The sequence below is a fragment of the Macaca fascicularis genome, chromosome 2 (assembly GCF_037993035.2).
Source record: "Macaca fascicularis isolate 582-1 chromosome 2, T2T-MFA8v1.1".
Classification (NCBI taxonomy): domain Eukaryota; kingdom Metazoa; phylum Chordata; class Mammalia; order Primates; family Cercopithecidae; genus Macaca; species Macaca fascicularis.
In genome coordinates, this window is record NC_088376.1 from 1,356,400 (window position 1) to 1,376,909 (window position 20,510).

Sequence of the window (20,510 nt, forward strand, 5' to 3'; positions counted from 1 at the left end):
TCCCAGTTCGCCCCGAGGTCTGAGGTCAGCCATTGGCTGCCAGGTTCTCAGTGCACCTCCGACCCCTCGATCAGGAGGGCGGAATCTGCTCTGCCCAGCAGGCAGCCCCGTGTGGGCCCACGAGCCCCACCTCCCTCCACCTGAGCTGGAGCAAGCAACACTGGCTCCTGCCCGTCGCTCCCTCCATCAGCACAAGACCCTGGCAGCTCTGCGCCCGGGCCCCAGCGAGTTAGTAAGCCCTCACCCCCGCCCCCGTCACGGCACACCATTAGCGCAGGCACGGAGCCGCCTCCTGCCATCAGGGCCATAGGAACTATCCTTGGAGAGGACAGCGCTCCTGACCAACCGCCATGAAGCCCAGACAGTGCCCGCCGGTCTGAGAGGCAGTGAGGCCGAGGCGGAAGCCAGGGCCACCCTCGTGCTCCAAAAGCCCAGGCAGGTCTGAGAGGAAGTGAAAGCCTCAGCCTCACTCGTGCTCCAAAAGCCCAGGCAGGTCTGAGAGGGAGTGAGGCCGAGGCGGAAGCCAGCGCCACACTCGTGCTCCAAAGCCCAGACTCTGGGGGGCAGGCCGGAGGAGGCAGGCATGCTAGGCCAGGCCAGCCGCGGAAGCTCACAGCACACACCAGCCTCCCCGCCCACCCAGCTGCCCGGGCTCTGTACCTTCCAGGAGAGGAGTGAGAGAGAGGGGGCGGGGGCGGGGGCCGAGGCATCGGGAGCAGCCCCACTTACTCTGAGTGAAGAAGGCAGGCTGAGGTGGGCGAGGTGGAGGCTCCCCTGCAAGAAAGGCCATGCGGACAGGGGGAGAGGGACGGAACAGGACAGAGGACGAGGGAGGAAGACGGCCGGACGAGAGGGCAGAGTGTGGAGAGAGAGGAAGGGAGAGAAGTGAATGGGGGCGAGTGAACGTACAAGCCCCCAGCACACGGGAGGCCGCGGGCGGCAGGATAAGGAACACGGCAGTCTGGTATGACAGGCAGAGGACCGGGAGATGGAGGAGGCTCCAGGCAGAGCCGGACCATGGGGGGGGGTTTGGCTTGGGACAGGAGAGCAGGATTAGGGGGAAGTGAGGAAAGCCAGGATCTGAGCTCGGCCGTGGAAGGAGGGAGGAAGGACGCCGGGGCGGACGGGGCTGCTGCAGACCCAGCCTGAGGAGGCCCACCTCGGCGGAAACAGCTGCCTGTCTTCCACCCCACGCCCAGCCAGAGCCAGGGACACAGCTGTCCCGCCTGCTGCCCTGACCCCACTGTCCCCAGAGCCAGAGGAGCAGGCTTGGGGTGGCCTGTGAACACAGTGCTCCTTCCTGAGCAGCCAATGAATCAGGGACACCAAGGAGCAGAGGAGATCTTACTTTTCACCCCTCCTAGATGCTGGGGGGGCCGGGAGGTGCTCAGCTCCACGCTCAGCAGGTCGGGGGGGTCCATGGGGTTTCCCAGATACAGTCTGTGGGGGAGAGAGCCAGGTCAGGAGAGCAGGGGAAGCATGTGGAGGGGTGGCAGAATCTTATCGGAACCCCCCCCTCCTGGAGGAAACCGGGTGTAGTCTTAGGTCTGGAGCGCAGGCCTCCCGCCTCCCAGTCCACAGACCCTGACCACTCATCTCAGCTGGAACCAGACGAGGGACACCAGGGTGTCCTGGAGAGAGGGCAGAGAAAGGACATCTGACCCCAGGATGGAAAGCCTAGGACTTCAGGGGCTCCAACTGTACCCTACAAGGGCAGAGGTGGTCCTCAACAACCCCAGGCCCCTAGCCCACACCAGGCAGCCGCAGGAGGGCACACACTTCCGTCCTGCAGGCCACGATGGGGGGCCTGAGAACGAGGCATCCAGCTATGGTGCCCGGCCAGGGTGGCCAGGAGGTGCGGGAGAGGCTGGGCCACCTGTCCTGCTGCGGATCCACCCTCCGTCCCTGCACCAACCGTCAGTATCTAAGACTTAGTCACTGGGGCTGATTAAAGCCCGGAGGAATGGGGCTGGGCTGGCCACGGCGTGCCAGGAGTGGGGCAGAGGGCACCAGCCTCTCCCGGAGGTGTCTGCAACCTTTCACCCCAAGCCTCAGGCCCTTGCTGGGCTTTTTAGGCAAAACGCATGGGCTGAGCCCTGTGAGCCTGGGGTTCTGGTGTGTGGGGTCCGGTGGCTGGAGGCCCCTGCTTTCCATGCCTCTCAGGACAGACCAGAGTATCAGAAGTCAGCAGGAGAAGGGCTGCAGAGGCCAGGGACCTGGAATCCCCCTGTGGCCAGCAAGAGGCTTGGAGGCCTGGCGGAAGCAGCTTCCAGGGCCTCCCTGGGGTGTAGCATCCCGAAGTGACCGATTCTGTGTGTCCTTCCCAGATGCCCCTCAGTGGCCTTATCCTCTTACACAGGAGGCAGCGCCCCTCCCAGGTATGGAGTGAGCTCTGCACTGTGCGGTGGGGAGGCGGACCTGCCACCTAACGTTCCCTCTGCAGTCCCCAAGGTCCCCAGTCCTGCTGTGGTTCTGGGAAGCAGGCTCACTCCCACGTGCACCTGCACACATCCCCAGGGCCTGAGCCAGTGGGCTCAAGTCTCCAGGACTCTGGCACCACCGGCAGGAAAAGGAAAACCACTGCTCGCGTGCAGGGGTCACAGGGGGTCACGGGGGGGTCACGGGAGAAGCTCTGCCCCTCAGCAGCTTCCACCGGGTTCCTCCCAAGTCCATTTTCCTAAGGCCCAGGTCCCAAGAGGGGTTACAGCTGTGGCTCCGGAGACCTTTCCACCAAACAGGAGTCCATCCTCAGAAGCTCCTGACCCTACTTTCATCTGTGATGGGCAGGAAAGCTTCTCTCAGGACCCCTGCCTCTGAGCAGCACGTTCTAATTCAGAGTGAATTTACAGCCCTCCCCTCATCGGGGGGTGGACCCATTTCACAGATGAAGTCAGTCTCGGAGTTAGGAGATCGGCCCCTGAAGCTTGAAAACGGCAGGGAAAGCACGTTCCCCGGGAGAATCCCCACCAGGCTGGGCTTTCTAGGGTTCCAGCTTCCCGAGAGTAAGGCCAGGGGTGAGGAGGGGAGGGTCGCGGGTGGCGGGTCGGGGGCTGAAGCCCGAGCGAAAGGTGCAGAACAGGTTCCGCCTACGCGTGCCGTGCTGAGGGCCCTGGAGTCCCGAGCGGGGCACCCATCCCCGTCTGGTACTCACTCGTCAATCCTGTCTGGGAAGCCCCAGCAGTGGCGAGGGTCGCTGTCGCCATGCCCCGTGTGGATGAAGCTGTTCTGCAGGGGCTGGCTGATGTCCTGGGCTGACAGGCCGGCCACGGAGGTCACCACGTTGCGAGGGAAGGGTCCCACACACAGCGTCCGCGTGTTCTGGCCACGCCACCAGTAGTTCTCGGCCCTGCCCGACAGAGATGGCACAGTGAACTCGAGGCGTGGCGGGCAGCCCCGGCACTGGGACCCTCCTCACACCCTGGCCACTGTGGCAGAACGAGGATGGGGCTCAGGCCTCAGGACCAGACTGTCTGCCACCGGCCCTCCTCCCCCACAGCCCCCGTGACCCACCATGCCGCATACAGGCCTGTTTGCACACGGCCTTACCCTCAACTCTCTAGGTGGGTCAGGCAGCTTTCCCTACAGTTTGCAAATAAGGAGGCACGCTGGAGGCTGCTGCAGCAGGCACTTTCCCCACGGTTGGCAAATAAGGAGGCACGCTGCTGCAGCAGGCAACATGACCTGTCTACGGTTACCAGAAAGATCCCGGGACCCAAACCCAGCTTTCAGGTTTGCGGGACCAGTGCCCCAACCACAGCTCCTCCTCGCTCCCCAGTCAGTCCCCTGGCAAGGCCGGGCCCCAGTCCTCTTCTGGCCACTGGCTTTCACTCCTCGGCTGGGTTCCAGGAGTTCTGAGAGGTGTGGGGGTGTCAGGACACCGAGGGCCTTGCACTAGGCTGGGGGCCAGACCTCCAACTACAACCTGCCTCCTGCATTGCAGACCCGTGAGAGTCTAGAAGCACTCCGGGCAACTCAAGGCCTTCTCCCCACCACTTCACATGCTTCCGGCAGTTTCTATCACCTCCTGGCAGGCCTGCAGGAGCCTCCCCGTCTCCTCAGGAGGTGCTCTACTTGTGTCTTAAAACAAGAAGTCCAAAAGGGAACTCAGTACTCACACAGTGAGCAGACATTGGGGCTGCCAGTGCCCTCTGACCTCAGTCCCCCTCTGACCTCTGTCCCCCCCTGACCTCAGTCCCCCTCCGACCTCAGTCCCCCTCCGACCTCAGTCCCCCCCGACCTCAGTCCCCCCCGACCTCAGTCCCCCTCTGACCTCAGTCCCCCTCTGACCTCAGTCCCCCCTGACCTCAGTCCCCCCTGACCTCAGTCCCCGCTGACCTCAGTCCCCCGCTGACCTCAGTCCCCCTCTGACCTCAGTCCCCCTCTGACCTCAGTCCCCCCCTGACCTCAGTCCCCTCTGACTTCAGTCCCCCCTGACCTCAGTCCCCCCTGACCTCAGTCCCCCTCTGACCTCAGTCCCCTCTGACCTCAGACACGAAACCTCTGCTGCTACAGCCTAAGCCGGGGCCAGGGCTGGGGCCCGGCTGGGGTAGGGAAGGCACGCCAGGAAGCACAGGGCTCCCGCGAGACACTCCTGACACCCGAAGGCTGTGACAGGCTGTGAGGCTCCCGCCTCCGCGCTGGACTTGCTCATAAGTGATGCGCTGGGCAGAGTCTGCGCAGGGGGGGCGGTGACAGTCCCGTGCTGCTGGGGTGGACACGTGTGGCACCACACTGTACACCCTCCCCACCAACCCCCGCGTCACCTGTCCCAGGGCCAAAGCCTGAGGAAGGGCTCCTCTGAAACACAGTCAGGCCCGGGAGAGAGGATGGAGAAGGCAGCAACGCGTGGGCACCCAGACCCACAGCCTTGTGAGGTGACCAGGCCTGGCTGGAGCGGCTCAACTCCGGCAACAGCCCATCCCAGAGACCAAAGTCAAACCGGAGAGCACCACAGTCCGCGGGGGGGTGGGAGGTGAGGGGAGGGGGGCCCAGGGAAGCTCGTGGAGGCGGGGGGTGTATGGAGGGGGGGAGGGGGGGCGCCTGGAGGAGTTGGGGGGAGGCATAGGGAGGTTGGGGGCCTGGGGGGGGGCGCGTGGAGGCGGGGAGTACATGGAGGCACGGGAGGAGGTGCAGGGAGGCAGAGGGCTCGGGGGGCGGCGCGTGGTGGGGGCGCAGGGAGGTTGGGGGCGGGGGGGGCACGGGGAGGCATATGGAGGCACGAGGTGGGGAGGCGCAGGGAGGTTGGGGGCCGGGGGGGGCACGGGGAGGCATATGGAGGCGCGAGGTGGGGAGGCGCAGGGAGGTTGAGGGTCTGGGGGGGCGCGGGGAGGCGCGGGGGGCGGGTGCGTGGAGGGGGGCGAGTGGAGGCGCAGGGGGGAGGCTCAGAGAGGTTGGGGGCCCGGGGGGACGCGGGGAGGCACGTGGAGGGGCGGGGGGTGGCGCGTGGAGGGGGGCGCCTGGAGGCACGGTGGGGGAGGTGCAGGGAAGTTGGGGCCCCGGGGGGGGGCGCGGGGAGGCACGTGGAGGCTGGGGGGGGGCGCAGGGAGGTTGGGGGCCTGGGGGTGCGTGGGGAGGCGTCGGGAGGCGTGGGGAGGCGCGGGGAGGTGCAGGGAGGTGCAGGGAGGGCGGGGGGCGCAGGGAGGCAGGAGGCTCCCCCTGCCCAGCCTCCCATACACAGGGCCACTGGCCCGGCCCCACCACACACAGCCACCCTGTGATTCCCACCCTGCCTGCAGGGTGGGAAGGAAGGAGAGAGGACAACACCCGGGAAGGGACAAGTCCCATCCGAAAAATTGGGCTACTCGAAGGAGCAGAGCCACGGCTCCCCAGCACAGGCACACACAGCCTCCCGCGGCGGCCCGCAGGGGAGGAACCCCGGCACCAGCCCGGCTGCGGCTCTCCTGCTACACCCACGGGCTCCCTGGTGGCGGCCCCGGGCCAGACGCTGGACTGCTGGACTCTGGTCTCCACCTCTTCAGGGGCGCTCCTTAACCAGGTGAGAATGCAGCTGAGGCGGAGACCTCGCTCAGAGCAAGACTGGTGCCCAAGGCAGGAGGCCACTCCCTCTGGCCTTTCCCTTCCACCAGCACTGCCCAGCTCCTGGCACACAAGCCTCCTCTGGGACCCACTTGTGCCAGGGAAAGGAGACACCAAGCCCACCTCCCTTAGCACAGGCGTGGCCGAGCCGAGAGCCCCCACAGCTGCTGGGAGTCCTGGCCACTCCAGAAAACATGCTTGCTCCTGGGGGAAGGAGAGTAAGAGGCAGAGAATGTGTGCAAGAAACACCCCTCAGGGTCACACCCAAGCACATTCCCAGGCAGCTTCTCCCCCAAGAGGACCAGTGTCGCTTCTCACAGCCCACACACATCCGTGTGAGGCTCACTGTGGCCGAGGCACCAGCAGCCCAGAGGGGACTGAGGCCAGCCCTTCCCTCCAGGCCCACCCTGTCCGTGCCCTCTCTCTCCGGCCACCAACAGGCCAGAGTCCCTGCGGCCATGGGAGGGCCAGGGCTGCCACCAGGCGTGACTGAAGCAGGGGCAGGTGCGGACTTCCCGGGGAAGCAGGCAAAGGGCCCAACACCTCCAGCGTGAACCTTCTACCTCCTGCTGCCCCTGGGCCTCTGGTCAGCGTCTCTGGGGTTGACAAGATGGAAAACAGAGGCCGGGCGCTGAGAACTGCCTGAGGCTACCCCAGCTCTGGAAATCTCAGCACCGTGTTCCCGTCCTGGCCAGAGGTAGTCCAGAAATGGCTCAACCAATGCCGGACATTCTGTTCACAACGCCCGCCCGCTCTTCTCTCTGGGGGTCCCAGGCGCCCAGGCCTGGAGGGATAACCAGGATGCCGGGCTCCCACCCCAACAGGAAGCCGAGGCTCCAGGGCCAGACCAGGCCAACGACCCGCAACGGATCCCAACACCCGCTCTGTATGCGGAACAGAAGTGCTGCCAGCCATCCCTTCCTCCAAATGAGCCCCCAGGAAAGACCAGTCATCAACTGTGTCTCCAAATCTAGACAGAGCACGAAACACCTAGGTGTCTTCCCGCTGCCCACAGCCTAGTACCCTGAGAAGGACTGAACCTAGATTCAGAGCTGGGGCAGGTGGCCTCCCCGACTCCACACCAGGAAACAAACGCTGGACACAGCAAGCGGGAAGTCACTGCGAAGAGAAGGCCAGGCTAGGAGGGAGGCCCAAACACAGAGACCCACATGTGCAAAGCCAGGCCCAAAGACAGACAGAGCATCTGCCCGGAGACATGGAGACGGAGGCAGTCACACAAACACGGAGATATTCCGGGACTGAGAAAACAAGGGGCAGAGTCAAGCTCTGCCACCACTGACACCCAGGCCCGCTCCCAAGCCTCACCAGCTGCTGTGGCCTCCTGCCCCTCACCTCCCACCTCCTGAGCAGCTTCAGGCACGGAGGGCAGGTGCTGTGGTCCAAGCCAGGGCTGGTGGCCCTGGGGAAGCAGCCCCCAGCAGCAGCCACAGGGAACCAGCGGCTGGGGCTAACAGGAGCCTTCGACGGAAGGGCAGGGCAGGGCAGGGCGCACCCACAATCCTCCCGGGAGCAGCCGCTCCCGGCCCCTCCCTCTGCCCGCCTTGCCCCGTCGGTGACCTAAAGCACCAGCTCCAGAGACACACGCCCCAAACACAGGCCACTCCGAGTCACCCCTGGGGACACTGGCAGGCACACAGGCTCCTGCTGAGCAAGGGAAGCGGGCGGTAAAGATCTGGGGCTCCGGCGGCAGCACAAGAGGGGCCAGGCCAACGGTTCTCCGGCTCGTGGAGGCAGACATGGACGTGGGGCTGAACTTTGGGCTGGAGGCCCTGCCAGGTACCTCCAGGGGACCCCCACACTTAATCTTCCTATTTCCAGAATGCTCCCCGGAGCGCCACGCTTGCAATCCCATCCCTGACCTCTCCGCTCCAAACCCGCAGACTGTGTGCCTCCTGTCGCCAAGCCTCTCTTTCTAGAACCTTCTGCTTTCTTCCCCAGAATAACACCCCCAACCACAGGCCCTGCAGTCTCAGTATGTCATTCCTGTTCCCGGACCCTGGGCCCAAAGGTGAGGGAGCCAGGCCTGGGAAGGCTCGGGGTGTCGGGGCCACAGTGGTGCAGGTCACACTCCACGCAGCCCCCCAGGTCTCCTCCCTGTGCCCCCAAGAGGCACGGGATTGCGCCGAAGGCTGCAGACCCCTAAAACCCGTAGTGTAGGTGGAAGAGGCTTCCTGGGAAGCAGCCCCACCCCCTCCTTGCCTGGCCTGAGTCACAGGAGCTGAGAGCACAGGGAATTTCCTCCACTTCACGCCTCTTCCTGGTCCTCAATACTCCCCTGCCTCAAAGGCACCTCACGCCTGCCCTGCCCCCACCAGTTCCTCAGACGCCCTGGGGATCAGCTAGCAGAAGGCAGGGTCAGCAGTGGGTGGGGCCTCAGGGCAGGCGCTAGAACTGCGGGGCTCGGGTGGAAGACAGGGGCTCTGCAGAGGCTGTGGCAGGAGGGTTAGGTAGAGAGGGTCTCCCCAAGGGGAGATGGGAAGAGAGGCCCAGAGGCTGGAGGCAGGCCTGGGAGCGCGTAGTGGGCTCAGCAGGAAGGATGGAAAGCTGGCAAGAGGGCAGGCTGGGCTGCTTCAGCTACTGAAAGGCACCCAGGCGGAAGGCTGAGGCCCTGTGCCAGGGAGGAGCAGAGGAGGAAGCACGGGAGTCCAGAGCTCTGCTGCGACCCAGGCCAGGCCAGGCCACTCCCTACCCCTCCATAAAGGCAGCCTGGCCCAACCACAGAGCCAGGGCTGGAGCCCAGTGGGAAAGGGTGGTGGAGAGAAGCTGCGCAGGGAAAGGCACTAGGGAGACGGAGGCAGGCCTGTCCTCCCCTCACACTGCAGGGTTCAGGCCCAACCACCAGCCTGTGTGTGGCCAAGGGAATCTTGGAGGCCAAAGAGATCTGTCCACAGGCCCCTCTGACCTGTGCCCTTCAAGCGATCCCAGGGCGGGCCCAGCCCTGCACTCCCTACCTTCCCTCGATGACGGTGATGACGTCATTCATCTGGATGTGCAGTTTGTCTGGCTCCTCAAAGTCCTGAAGGGCCCGCATGTCCGTGGGCTGGGCCTGGGGGAAGAGAAAGGTCACTGCCAGCTCTGGGACTGACGCCTGGGTAGCCCCTCCGCTTGGACACCCCAGCTCTCCTGGGCTGACCTGTCCCTCACCTCCAGCAGGAAGTCCCGCAGGGCCACAAATGTAGGTCTGTCCTCCGGCTTGTGAGCCCAGCACTGGACCATGACGTTGTAGATGTCCTGGGGACAGTCCTCAGGCCGGGGCAGCCGCTCCCCCTCCTTGTCGATCTTATGCAGGATCTGAAGGTGAGAAGGTGCAGCGTTTGAAGACAGACAGAGCACCCAGCCCTTCACTTCCCGCCTTCCCTCCGGCCTATCCACAGCTGCAGCAGCTGCTGCCGTGCCTGGCCTCCACAGAAGGGATCTGCCTGCCCGGGAGGGGCCCTCTCCAGAGCCCTAGACCCTTCTTCCCAGGTCTGGGGCCTCGGAGCGAGTGGATGTGGCAAGGGCTAGAAGAGGAGGGCAGGCCCCAGCTTTTCCCTCCCCGTCTCTTTGCTGGGCTCTCCCTGAGGCCATACAGATACGGGGCGTGGAGGAGGGAGTCCGTGGGTGAGAGGCAGTTCCAGCAGGGCCAGGCTGCAAGCTGGGAATGGAACTCACCCCACCAGCCCTATAGGGGCCCATCTCCCAGCCTCACCTGACTGCCATTGAGGCCGATCCAGGGCTCCTGGCCATAGGTGAACATTTCCCACAGCGTCACCCCAAACATCCAGGTGTCGCTGGCATGGGAGAAGGTGCGTGTCTTCAGGCTCTCGGGGGCACACCTGGCAGAGGCAGGGGTCAAAGAGAACCCTCTCAAACACCCTACTTGCATCCGTCCCGGGGACTTAAAACACTCATTCAGCGAACACTTGTTGTGACCCCGTGCCACGTTCAACAGTGGGTCTTGGGGGCGCTGTGTGAAGGGGCAGGACTCCTTGACTACATGGTGCACAGACTTGGGGAAAATCCTCTAAGCCCAGGTGTCTTCCTCACTGCAGCCTGGCGTGGGAAGAGGAGGGGAAGTTTCCCAGCCAGAGAAGCAGGGAAATGAAGGAGGTCAGAGGCTCTAGGACGGGGCAGGCAGAGAAGATCACTGGCTGTTTTCGGACTGTGGTGGGAGGATGACAATTCCCAGATTTGGGGCGGGATCCTGGGATTTGGGTCCTTCGGCAGGAAGGAGTGGGTGGGAAATTCAGATAGGGCCTGGGGAAGAACCAAAATGGGTAGAAACAGTCATACTGGCTTCACCCAAATACATTCGTTCTGGGCACCCCCCGGGTGAGGGGGAAGCGCCACTGTGGTGAGGTTAGACACGGACATCCCGGCGTGGGCTGAGGTGCAGAGAGGAGGGTGGCACCTAGACAGGGAACCAGAGCGAGCCCTGCCCCTCAAAGGGGATGGGGCCAGGAAAGTCTCTCGAGATCTCTAAGGCTCATTATCCTCATCGGTGAAAAGAGAACAATAACCCGCCCCCTTCATCGTGTTGTTTAAAGGCAACTGTATTAATACATTACCACGCAAACCAGGATGCCTGAATACAAAAGAGGCTGCTATAAATTACTGCAGGACGACAGGCATAATCTAAGACCTATGCTCACCCTAGGGGTAAAGCCAGCTGCTCCTTAAGATGGCCATGCGCTCTGGATCATAAGGGGTGCCCACAGTCACCGCTCGGCAAGCAGAACTGGAATAACCCTTCCCGCCTCAAAGCAGGCAGATCACAGTCCTTTGGGTGCTTCTCGCACCAGAGGACCACAATGGTCTCAGCAGAGGATAAGCCCACAGAGGGGCCAGGGCAAGTACCACCCCCAGTGCACAGGTGAGCAGCCCTGGCCCATCTACAGGGCCTGCTGTGGCCTGGGCCTGTCTACCGCTAGCTCCACCTACAACATGCTTACCAACGAGTCTTTCCCTGGCAAACTTCCCCTGACATTTCAGGAAGCCTTTGAACACCCTACCGAGCAATGCCCCTTGGGTGAGGCCACGGCATTTATCCCTGTTAACACCCCACCCAGCAATGCCCCCTGGTGAGGACACAGCATCTATCCCTGTAACACCCCACCCAGCAATGCCCCTTGGTGAGGCCACGGCATCTATCTCTGTAACACCCCACCCAGCAATGCCCCTTGGAGAGCCCCACAGCATCTATCCCTGTAACACCCCACCCAGCAATGCCCCTTGGTGAGGACACAGCATCTATCCCTGTAACACCCCACCCAGCAATGCCCCCTGGAGAGCCCCACAGCATCTATCCCTGTAACATCCCACCCGGCAATGCCCCTTAGTGAGGCCACGGCATCTATCCCTGTAACACCCCACCCAGCAATGCCCCTTGGAGAGCCCCACAGCATCTATCCCTGTAACATCCCACCCGGCAATGCCCCCTGGAGAGCCCCACAGCATCTATCCCTGTGCTTTCCAGCACTCAGATCCTGGCATGCAGGCCCTCAAGAATTCCTAGATGGATGGTGAGTGAATGGGTGCAAAGGAGGGCACCCCAGGCTTAGAACAGACAAGGACAGGCCCAAGCAAAACCAGGGGCTGTGGTGGGTCAAGAAAGCCCCAGAACTTTGAGGCCGGGGTCTGCAGGGACTCTGTGAGCTGGCAGCACCTGCCCCTCACCAGGCGAAGGGCACCTTGCGATGTTCCTGCATGACGTAATGGTCGTCATTCTGAGGTAGTGCTCGCATCAGCCCAAAGTCCCCGATCTTGACCAGGTCGCGAGTAGCCAACAGTAGATTGCGGGCAGCCAGGTCACGGTGAATAAAGCGCTTGGACTCCAGGTAGCCCATGCCCTCAGCCACCTGCACAGCGTAGCGACTCAGAGTCCCCAGGAGGAAGTGGCCCTGGTGCTTACGTAGCCGGTCCAACAACGATCCCAGAGGTGCCAGCTCTGTCACCTGAGGTCACGGAGGAGGCAGGAGGAATGAGCTGGAGGACCCTGCCCCTTCTCAGCAGCCACGCTGGGCCCCCAGCCCCCTTCCGGAACCAGGCTGCACACTCCTTCCTGGCCTGCTGTCTGGGGACCTCTAGGAGTCCTGCAGTTTCTCAGGCCTCTCCCTCGAGACAATGTAGGAAACTGATACCCAGAGAGAAGGAGCTCAAAGAGGCAATGGCTAGAAATTCCAAAACTTGGCCAGGCCTGGTGGCTCACGCCTATAATCCCAGCACTTTGGGAGGCTGAGGCGGGTGGATCATTTGAGGTCAGGAGTTTGAGACCAGCCTGGCCAACATGGTGAAACACCCTTCTCTACTAAAAATACAAAAATTAGCCAGGCGTAGTAGAGCACAGCTGTACTCCCAGCTACTCGGGAGGCTGAGGCAGGAAAATCGCTTGAACCCAGGAGGCGGAGGCTGCAGTGAGCCGAGATCGTGCCAGTGCACTCCAGCCTGGGCGACAAAGCGAGACTCTGTCTCAAAATAAATAAATAATAAAACATAATTTCCCCAAATTAAACTCAATGGCCAGCCCCTCCCATGGGAGTAACTCTCTGACACTGAGCACCAGCAAATCCAGAGGCAGACCCAGACCCGACCGCAGCAGACACAGCCCGGACCAGGCTGGGCCCTTGTGAACCCCTTTACTCCATCAGGTGGGGGGACCAAAGTAGGATCTAGGGCGCCTCTGACCTCAGGACAGAGAGAGTAACTGCACCACACGTCTAGGACCACAGCCCTCTCCCTGCCACCCGCTCCTGCCCACAGCACTCACCATCTTCATGGGCGGCGTGAGCACCACCCCGTAGAGGCGGATGAGGTTTCGGTGGTCGAGCGAGTGCATGGCGTTGACCTCCCGGATGAAGTCATCCATGGCTTCTGGCTGGCTCAGGACGTCGGGCTTCAGGCACTTCACAGCCACACTCACCTGTCCACAGCGGGATGTGCAAGGACTCAGGACCTGCCAGGTCCCGGACACACGGAGCCAACCTGCTCCGCCCTCCAACTCGGCTCAACGATCCCCGCCTCCGAGCCGCTCATCTGGGTGGGTAAGCACGCCACCAGTGCCTGGGCTTACATGCTCTACAGGAGGCCTGGCTGCAGAAGGGCAGAGGGCTGGCCCTCAGGAGCCATCGTTGGCCATGCCTCCCCTTCCAGGGGGAATGCTGGGCTTAAATACCAACCAAAAAGTAAGAGATAACCAGTATGATGAGAGAATATTCAAATGTTATAAAATGGATTATTTTTTTTTTGAGATGCAGGCTGGAGTGCAGTGACATGATCTCAGCTCACTGCAACCTCCACCTCCCGAGTTCAAGTGATTCTCCTGCCTCAGCCTCCTGAGTAGCTGGGATTACAGGCAGGCACCACCATGCCTGGCTAATTTTGTATTTTTAGTAGAGACAGGGTTTCTCCATGTTGCTCAGGCTGGTCATAAAATGGAATATTAAAAGTTCTTTTGCTGTAGAAGGAAAATGCTTTAAATGTAATGCCAAAAACAAACGTGGAGCTAGAGGTCAGCACAGCGGCTTCCCCGGGAGAAGGGCTGAGTGACAGCGGCTTCCCCGGGAGAAGGGCGCAGGCGCACTGACTGACAGCGGCCTCACCTCGAGAAAGGCGCAGGTGCACTGAGTGGACAGGGCATGCGGAGCCCTCTGAGGTGCCGGGAATGCACCGGACGTGACCTGGGCAGTAAGAACATGGCTTCTGCATAGGAAACAGTCACACCAGAACTGTATGCTGTGGTGCACACATGTTATCCTGAGGGGAAAATGTTAAATGCAATGCCAGGAAGAACAAGATTTTAAAAGCTGTATCCAGAATTTGTATCTTAACTAAATCCGACAAAATACCTAAAGTAGGAGGAAGAGGCAGAAATGCCAACTCTGCTTCCTCTTAGTGATGGGATTACAGGCGATTTTTTTTTCTTGTTTTTCAAATAGTTTCCAAACTTTTATAATAAGTAAATTATTTTTATAGTTGAAATAATAAGTGTGCTTAGTTAAACCTGAGCATGGGCTGGGCGTGGTGGCTCACACCTGTAATCCTAGCACTTCGGGAGGCTAATAAGGTGGGCAGATCACCTGAGGTCAGAAGTTCAAGATCATCCTGGCCAACATGGTGAAACCCTATCTCTACTAAAAAGACAAAAACTAGCCGGGCGTGGTGGCGCACACCTGTAATCCCAGCTACTCAGGAGGCTGAGGCAGGAGGATCGCTTGAACCCGAAAGGCAGAGGGTGCAGGGAGCCGAGATCGTGCCCATTACACTCCAGCCTGGGCAACAGAGTAAGACTCCGTCTCAAAAAAATAAATAAAAACCCAAAAATCCTGTTGTGATGCGTCCCCAGTCCCATTCACATCCCAGTTGGGGGCCGAAGAGCCACTGCCAGCCTTGGGTCCCACGCCTCTGCCGCGCCGGCAGGACACAGAGCTCACCGTCTTCCCTGAGGGCGCGTCCCACTCGCCCCTGCGCACCACGCCAAAGGAGCCATCGCCCAGCTTCTCCAGGAGGCGCAGGTCCTTCTCCCCAATGAGGCAGGTGAGGCTCTGCAGGGGCCCCTCCCCTGCTGGGCCCCCAGGGGCGGGCGAGGTCTTCCGGAAGGTGCTCTGAGAGTGATGAGGGGGGAACTCAGCCTCCAGTCGCTTTCCACTGAACACCTGTTTGAGGGCAGCCGGGGGCCAGATGGAATCCAACACCCCAGGATCACTCAGTCCCACCCTGCTGGGTCCACCTGGTGATCCCTGGCTCGGCTTCCAGATAAGTCCTGGCTTTGCCAAACTGCCAGTGGGGCAGCCTGGCTGGAGGGCTGCACTCCGTCCAGGCACACCCCAAATACAGAACTCAAAGCCTGACGCTGGCCTCAAGGTAGGTGCCAGAAAAAGACCAACAGGCATCAGCCTGTGGCTGCAGTGGCCCCACACCCAGCTGTGCGGACAGGGAGAGTCCAAAGCCCTCCCAGCACTGCCCACCCAAGGTCTGAGTCTCCTCCCAGTCCTGCCCCACCCTCCCCTCCTGCACCCGCCGCCCGGCAGACTCCAGCCCTAACTCATGTAGATGTGCAGGAGCCACAGGGGCCTCCGCAAACACCTCCTTGTCCATTTTTAGCCCTGGCCCCTTCTCTGGCCTGACCATTTGGTGCTGTCTGTCTCCACCCTCACTAGGGAGTCGGCTGCCCTTCATCCTGCCCAGGGGAGAGGATAATTTTAGTCTGAGGTTGAACCGTGAGTGTGTGTGTGGTTCAGATGAAGCCAGTCCTTACTGGGGAAGGGCCTGGGAAGACAGCTGGGTTTCTGGAGGGGCGACTAGAGCTGAGGGCTGAGACAGAAGGAAGAGTGGAGGAGACTCTGAGGCCAGACTGGACAGGGAGGGGGCCAAAGGTCAAGAGACAGAAGAAAGGAGGCCATGAGGGTCAAAGCTGACCACATCAGTCTGACTTGGCAGCCTCCACCGAGGCACCCTAGGCGCCAGGCTGCAGATTCTTGCCAGTTTGGGTCTCACGTCCCCAAAGCTGGTGGAGCCTTATCCGTTCGGGCTAGGGTGCCTCAGATCTGAGGGCCTCTTCTGGCCTCTGTGCTTCCTCACAGTAACTAGAATTCCTTATGTTTGCAAGCAATGTTCAGGTTACAAGACCCTTTACAGTCATTATCTCTGGTGCCTCCCACAGCCCTGGGAGATGAGCTGGGCAGTGGGCCCGGCATCATTTCACTGAAGACATGACGAAAGACAATCGGGAGGCCACTGACTGCCCAGGGACCTATCAAGAGCCAGTGGCAGATCCAAGACCCCTAAATCTCAGCACCCCTAAATCTCAGCACCCCTAAATCTCGGCAAACCACGCTGCTCTCTTCTCCGGCCTCCACCAGCCCGACACTACTCATCCTTCCCTAAAACCCGGGCAAAGGACCAGGACAGTGTTCCCAGAAAAAGCCACAGGGTCCCAAGAGACAGGCCCTTTGCCGGATTGCAGCCAGGAAAATCTCTGCTGCCCAATCCCACTCCAGCTGTTGGGCCCTGCCCACCCCCCACCCCAGCCCTGAGGCCAGAAGTGGGGAGGAAAGGCCACGGCTGGCTCACTTCCTCTCTCATTGTCTTCCAGACAATGAGCAGAGTTCCACTGAGTCAGACCAGGGACTCACTACACCACAGACCCAAATTAGGACAAGGTGTGGGGAGAGGTGGGGACAGGCTGTGGGGAAGGAAGCTGTCAGCAGGGACAGATGACCAGAGAAATACAGAGATTACAGAGGGTCGGGGAGGAGGGAAGCCAAGTGAAGATGTTCTGGGTCCAGACAGGCCCACCACCCCACGCTGGACACTGGCCCCAACGCCCAGACACAGCAGGGCTAAGTTAAGGCACACACTTGTCAGTGAGCTCCTGTTCCAGGCACTGAGAGGGGCTGTGAAGGCCTCACCACACACAGGCTGCCTGCGTGTCCATATCTGGCGGAGACAGACACTTAGCCCGGCAGCTCTACAAGTGCCCTGCCCGATAAGACCCTGGATGCAGGGGTTCTGTACAAAGTGCCGGCGGAATGGCGAGATTCGACCTGCTGGGGAGTTGGGGAAGGTTCCCAGGACTGGAAGCGGTAGGGGGCATTCGAAGCTGCCACCCTCCCACCTCCTCACCCACCTTACTCATCCACGACTTGCGTTTGCACAAGGCCTTCCTCCTCTTCACAGCCTCCCACAGCCGCCGCTGGCCTGCAGGGAGGGTGGGGAACCCAGCGCTGTGAAGGCAGCTCAGACCCGAGAGAGGCTGCTGCCTATGGTCCCCTCGCGGGTGAGTCTGCCACTGGACACCACTCAGCACAATGATACCAATGAAATCAACCCCAACTAACCGGGAGCTTCAACTGACCAGACGGCCTCTGCACTCCACTTCCCGGCACTGGCTCTCAAACTGGGTGAAGGTGTTTAACCAAAAACTTGAAGTGGTGGGCTTCTCCCAGTTCTCAGGAAAAAATCAAGGTAATGAACAGAATTTTCTCAATGTTGAGGTTTTTTTCCCTCCATAAAATTTTGTTATGCTACTGGCATCAGACACCAACTATCCAGGCCAAAAGTAGCATAAGTCAGTGTCCAACTCAGCACGTGACTACCTATTAAGCTAGTTTAACTTGAATGCCCTCATACGTTTCTAACGTTCTACGAAGAACATCACGACTTTTAGATGCCACAATCCCCACTTTTAGGAAAAATACGAAGATAAGGGTTGAGCTCAAATCAGAGCAAACCTGTTTGTGCGCGTGTGTGCGTCTGTGCATGTGCGTGTGTGTGCGTGCATGTGTGCGTGCGTGTGTGCATCCTTGTGCATGTGCGCGAGTGTGCATGCATATATGTGCGTGTGCACCCATGTGCGTGCATCTATGTGTCCGTGTGCGCACGTGCGCATGTGTGCATGTGTGTGCGTGCATCTGCGTGTGTGCGTGTGCATGTGTGCGTGTGCGTGCATGTAAGTGTGTGCGCATGTGTGTGCGCGTGTATGTGCACGTGCGTGTATGCATGTGCGTGTGAGACAAAGAGCACGCTAGTGGGAATCAGCAAACCATCTGAGAGTTAGCGTTCTCCCTACAGATCTCTGGACGTGGATCCCCCCCGACCACCCCTCATTCAGAATGATGAGAACAGACTCAATTTGATGCTTATGAAGGAGAGGCGATCAAGGACATACTCTCTATGTAAGAACAAAGAGAACGGGGCATGGAGTGACTCCTGTGTAGCTGGCTTTCGGGAAGGCCTCACTCTCCTCAAACTCCAATTCACCTTTACAACTGCCAACTGTTCTCATCACACATCAGCACCTACTGAGGTCCCTCCTGCGCCGCCTCAGGGCCCTGGGACAGACACGGTCCTCAGCCCGCTTCACCTCAGGCCCTGGGACAGGCAGAGTCCTCAGCCCGCTTCACCTCAGGCTCTGGGACAGACACAGTCCTCAGCCTGCTCCACCTCAGGCCCTGGGACAGACACGGTCCTCAGCCCGCGCCGCCTCAGGCTCTGGGACAGACACGGTCCTCAGCCTGCTCCACCTCAGGCCCTGGGACAGACACGGTCCTCAGCCCGCGCCGCCTCAGGCTCTGGGACAGACACGGTCCTCAGCCCGCGCCGCCTCAGGGCCCTAGGACAGACACGGTCCTCAGCCCGCGCCGCCTCAGGCTCTGGGACAGACACGGTCCTCAGCCCGCGCCGCCTCAGGCTCTGGGACAGAGTTCTCAGCTGCCACCCATGCACTCAGTGGTCCTGAGGACAGAGGATGTAAACGGTCAGGGGTAAGACAAGTCAAGTCAACATCCCACCTACCAGGCCGGCCCATGCCAATCTTCTCCAGGTCCTCATTCTTGACGTACTCAAAGTGGGACAGGCGGGTGACATTGAGGTCATCTCGGAGCCGCAGGAAGTACTGTTGCAGCTGCACCTCGGACAGCAGCTCCAGCAGCCAGCCTGTGCCCTCCTCCGGCTGCATGCTGCCGCCTCCCAGCCTCTGTGGGGAGGGAAGAGTGGCTCAGGGACAAGGGTCGTGGCGGGGACAACAGGGGGCCTGCCCGAGTGACCTGGGCTCACCTTCATCCCACTACACTGCCGCCTGGAAGGGCTCACGCCACCTTCTAACTCCCAACAGGAGCTACTGAGAACCGCCTGGACCCACGTGCCCATTCCTGCCAGCCACAGGGCACAGTGAGGGCGGCAGACGTACAGCCCCGGCCCTGCAGTCAGGAGTCAGGGTCTTGCTCCTGAAATATGTGATCCGTGGCTGAACGACCCAGATAACCCGTCTGTGCTCACATTCCTCACCCGCTCTAAGTCTCCAGGGGTCAAAAGCCCTTGAAAACCTTGTAAAAACGAACAATGGTCTCTCTGGGAACATCGAGGTGTTCTTACCCCTAACATGTGACAAAAATATCTGCAGGGTGCAGGGTGCCCTGAGACCCACCTATGGGCTCCTCAGATGTGACGGAGAAAACTCTCAGGGCCAGACGAGCTCTGAGCTAAGCTCCTCCCAATGCCTGACCACCCAGCCTCTCCTAACAATCCAAAGACCACTCCACGGGCCACCACCCAAGTGCCCACAGGGCCACGGCAAGCAGGAGACGAGAGGGAGGGGTGGGGCCTGGGGCGGGCTTGCGGACACCCCGTCAACAGGGAGCTCAGATCCCACCAATGGTTGTCACAAGAGACTGTGACCCAGTGTTGTCAAAGCTTTTCATTTTTTCAAGAAATAAAAGAAATCTGAAGTTACATGTGAAATCTCGCCATTAAAGTTTGTTTGGAAAAGGTAATATCTGCACATGGTAAAATATTCAGAAGGCCCACAGAGCCACGAATCTCATTCCCCCCACAACTGCACAGCCACCAGCTCTCCAGGAGCTGCCAGTGACGTCTTCTGTGGACCCTTCAGACTCTGTCGTCCCTACACAGATATCCACGCATTAACCATACCATTCTGTTCCCTGATTTCACTTAATACTCGTCTTTCTCCTGACTTTTTAACAATGCTGAATAGTTCAAATCTGAAATGCACGCACACGCACACAACGTGCTGGCCAAAGCACACTGCAGGCCGCAATCAGCCAATGGGCAGGTGAGTGACCTCTGACCTACACTCTCCTGGGCCCAGATAAAGAAGCTGGTGGAAACTTCAAAGCTAAGCAAGCGATCTACCGCACAGCAAACCCACCCGTCTGAGGAAGATCTGTCACCGCACAGCACACCCACCCGTCTGAGGAAGGTCTGTCACCGCACAGCAAACCCATTCCCGTCTGAGGAAAGTCTGTCACCGCACAGCAAACCCATTCCTGTCTGAGGAAAGTCTGTCACCGCACAGCACACCCACCCCTGTCTGAGGAAGGTCTGTCACCGCACAGCACACCCACCCCTGTCTGAGGAAGATCTGTCACCGCACAGCAAACCCATTCCCGTCTGAGGAAAGTCTGTCACCGCACAGCACATCCACCCCTGTCTGAGGAAGATCTGTCACCGCACAGCACACCCACCCCTGTCTGAGGAAGGTCTGTCACCGCACAGCACACCCATTCCTGTCTGAGGAAGATCTGTCACCGCACAGCACACCCACCCCTGTCTGAGGAAGGTCTGTCACCGCACAGCACACCCATTCCTGTCTGAGGAAGATCTGTCACCGCACAGCACACCCACCCCTGTCTGAGGAAGATCTGTCACCGCACAGCACACCCATTCCTGTCTGAGGAAGGTCTGTCACCGCACAGCAAACCCACCCCTGTCTGAGGAAGGTCTGTCACCGCACAGCAAACCCATTCCTATCTGAGGAAGATCTGTCACCGCACAGCAAACCCACCCGTCTGAGGAAGATCTGTCACCGCACAGCACACCCATTCCTGTCTGAGGAAGATCTGTCACCGCACAGCACACCCACCCCTGTCTGAGGAAGGTCTGTCACCGCACAGCAAACCCACCCCTGTCTGAGGAAGGTCTGTCACCGCACAGCAAACCCATTCCTATCTGAGGAA

General features: G+C 60.5%; 1 protein-coding gene across 50 annotated transcripts in view; it reads right to left on the reverse strand.

The window, feature by feature from the left end:
- TNK2 (tyrosine kinase non receptor 2) overlaps window positions 1–20,510 on the reverse strand; it is a 37,288-nt gene that overhangs the window by 10,057 nt on the left and 6,721 nt on the right. For 14 of the 50 annotated variants that reach the window (XR_012430527.1, XR_012430521.1, XR_012430528.1 and 11 more), the window contains exons 2-12: window positions 18,328–18,508; window positions 16,661–16,731; window positions 14,466–14,687; window positions 12,803–12,955; window positions 11,713–11,990; window positions 9,746–9,872; window positions 9,202–9,348; window positions 9,009–9,103; window positions 3,152–3,346; window positions 1,349–1,440; window positions 730–774 (exon numbers count right to left, since the gene is read on the reverse strand). Coding sequence is in view for 40 of the 50 variants with exons in the window: in XM_045387281.3 (XP_045243216.2) it covers window positions 730–774; window positions 1,349–1,440; window positions 3,152–3,346; window positions 9,009–9,103; window positions 9,202–9,348; window positions 9,746–9,872; window positions 11,713–11,990; window positions 12,803–12,955; window positions 14,466–14,687; window positions 16,661–16,731; window positions 18,328–18,508 (1,606 nt within the window). In the remaining 10 variants the exon portion in view is untranslated. Of the gene's footprint in view, window positions 1–660; window positions 775–1,348; window positions 1,441–3,151; window positions 3,347–9,008; window positions 9,104–9,201; window positions 9,349–9,745; window positions 9,873–11,712; window positions 11,991–12,802; window positions 12,956–14,465; window positions 14,688–16,660; window positions 16,732–18,327; window positions 18,509–20,510 lie in introns of all 50 variants that reach the window. The other 36 variants (XR_012430522.1, XR_012430520.1, XR_010584823.2 and 33 more) reach the window with 7 other exon arrangements.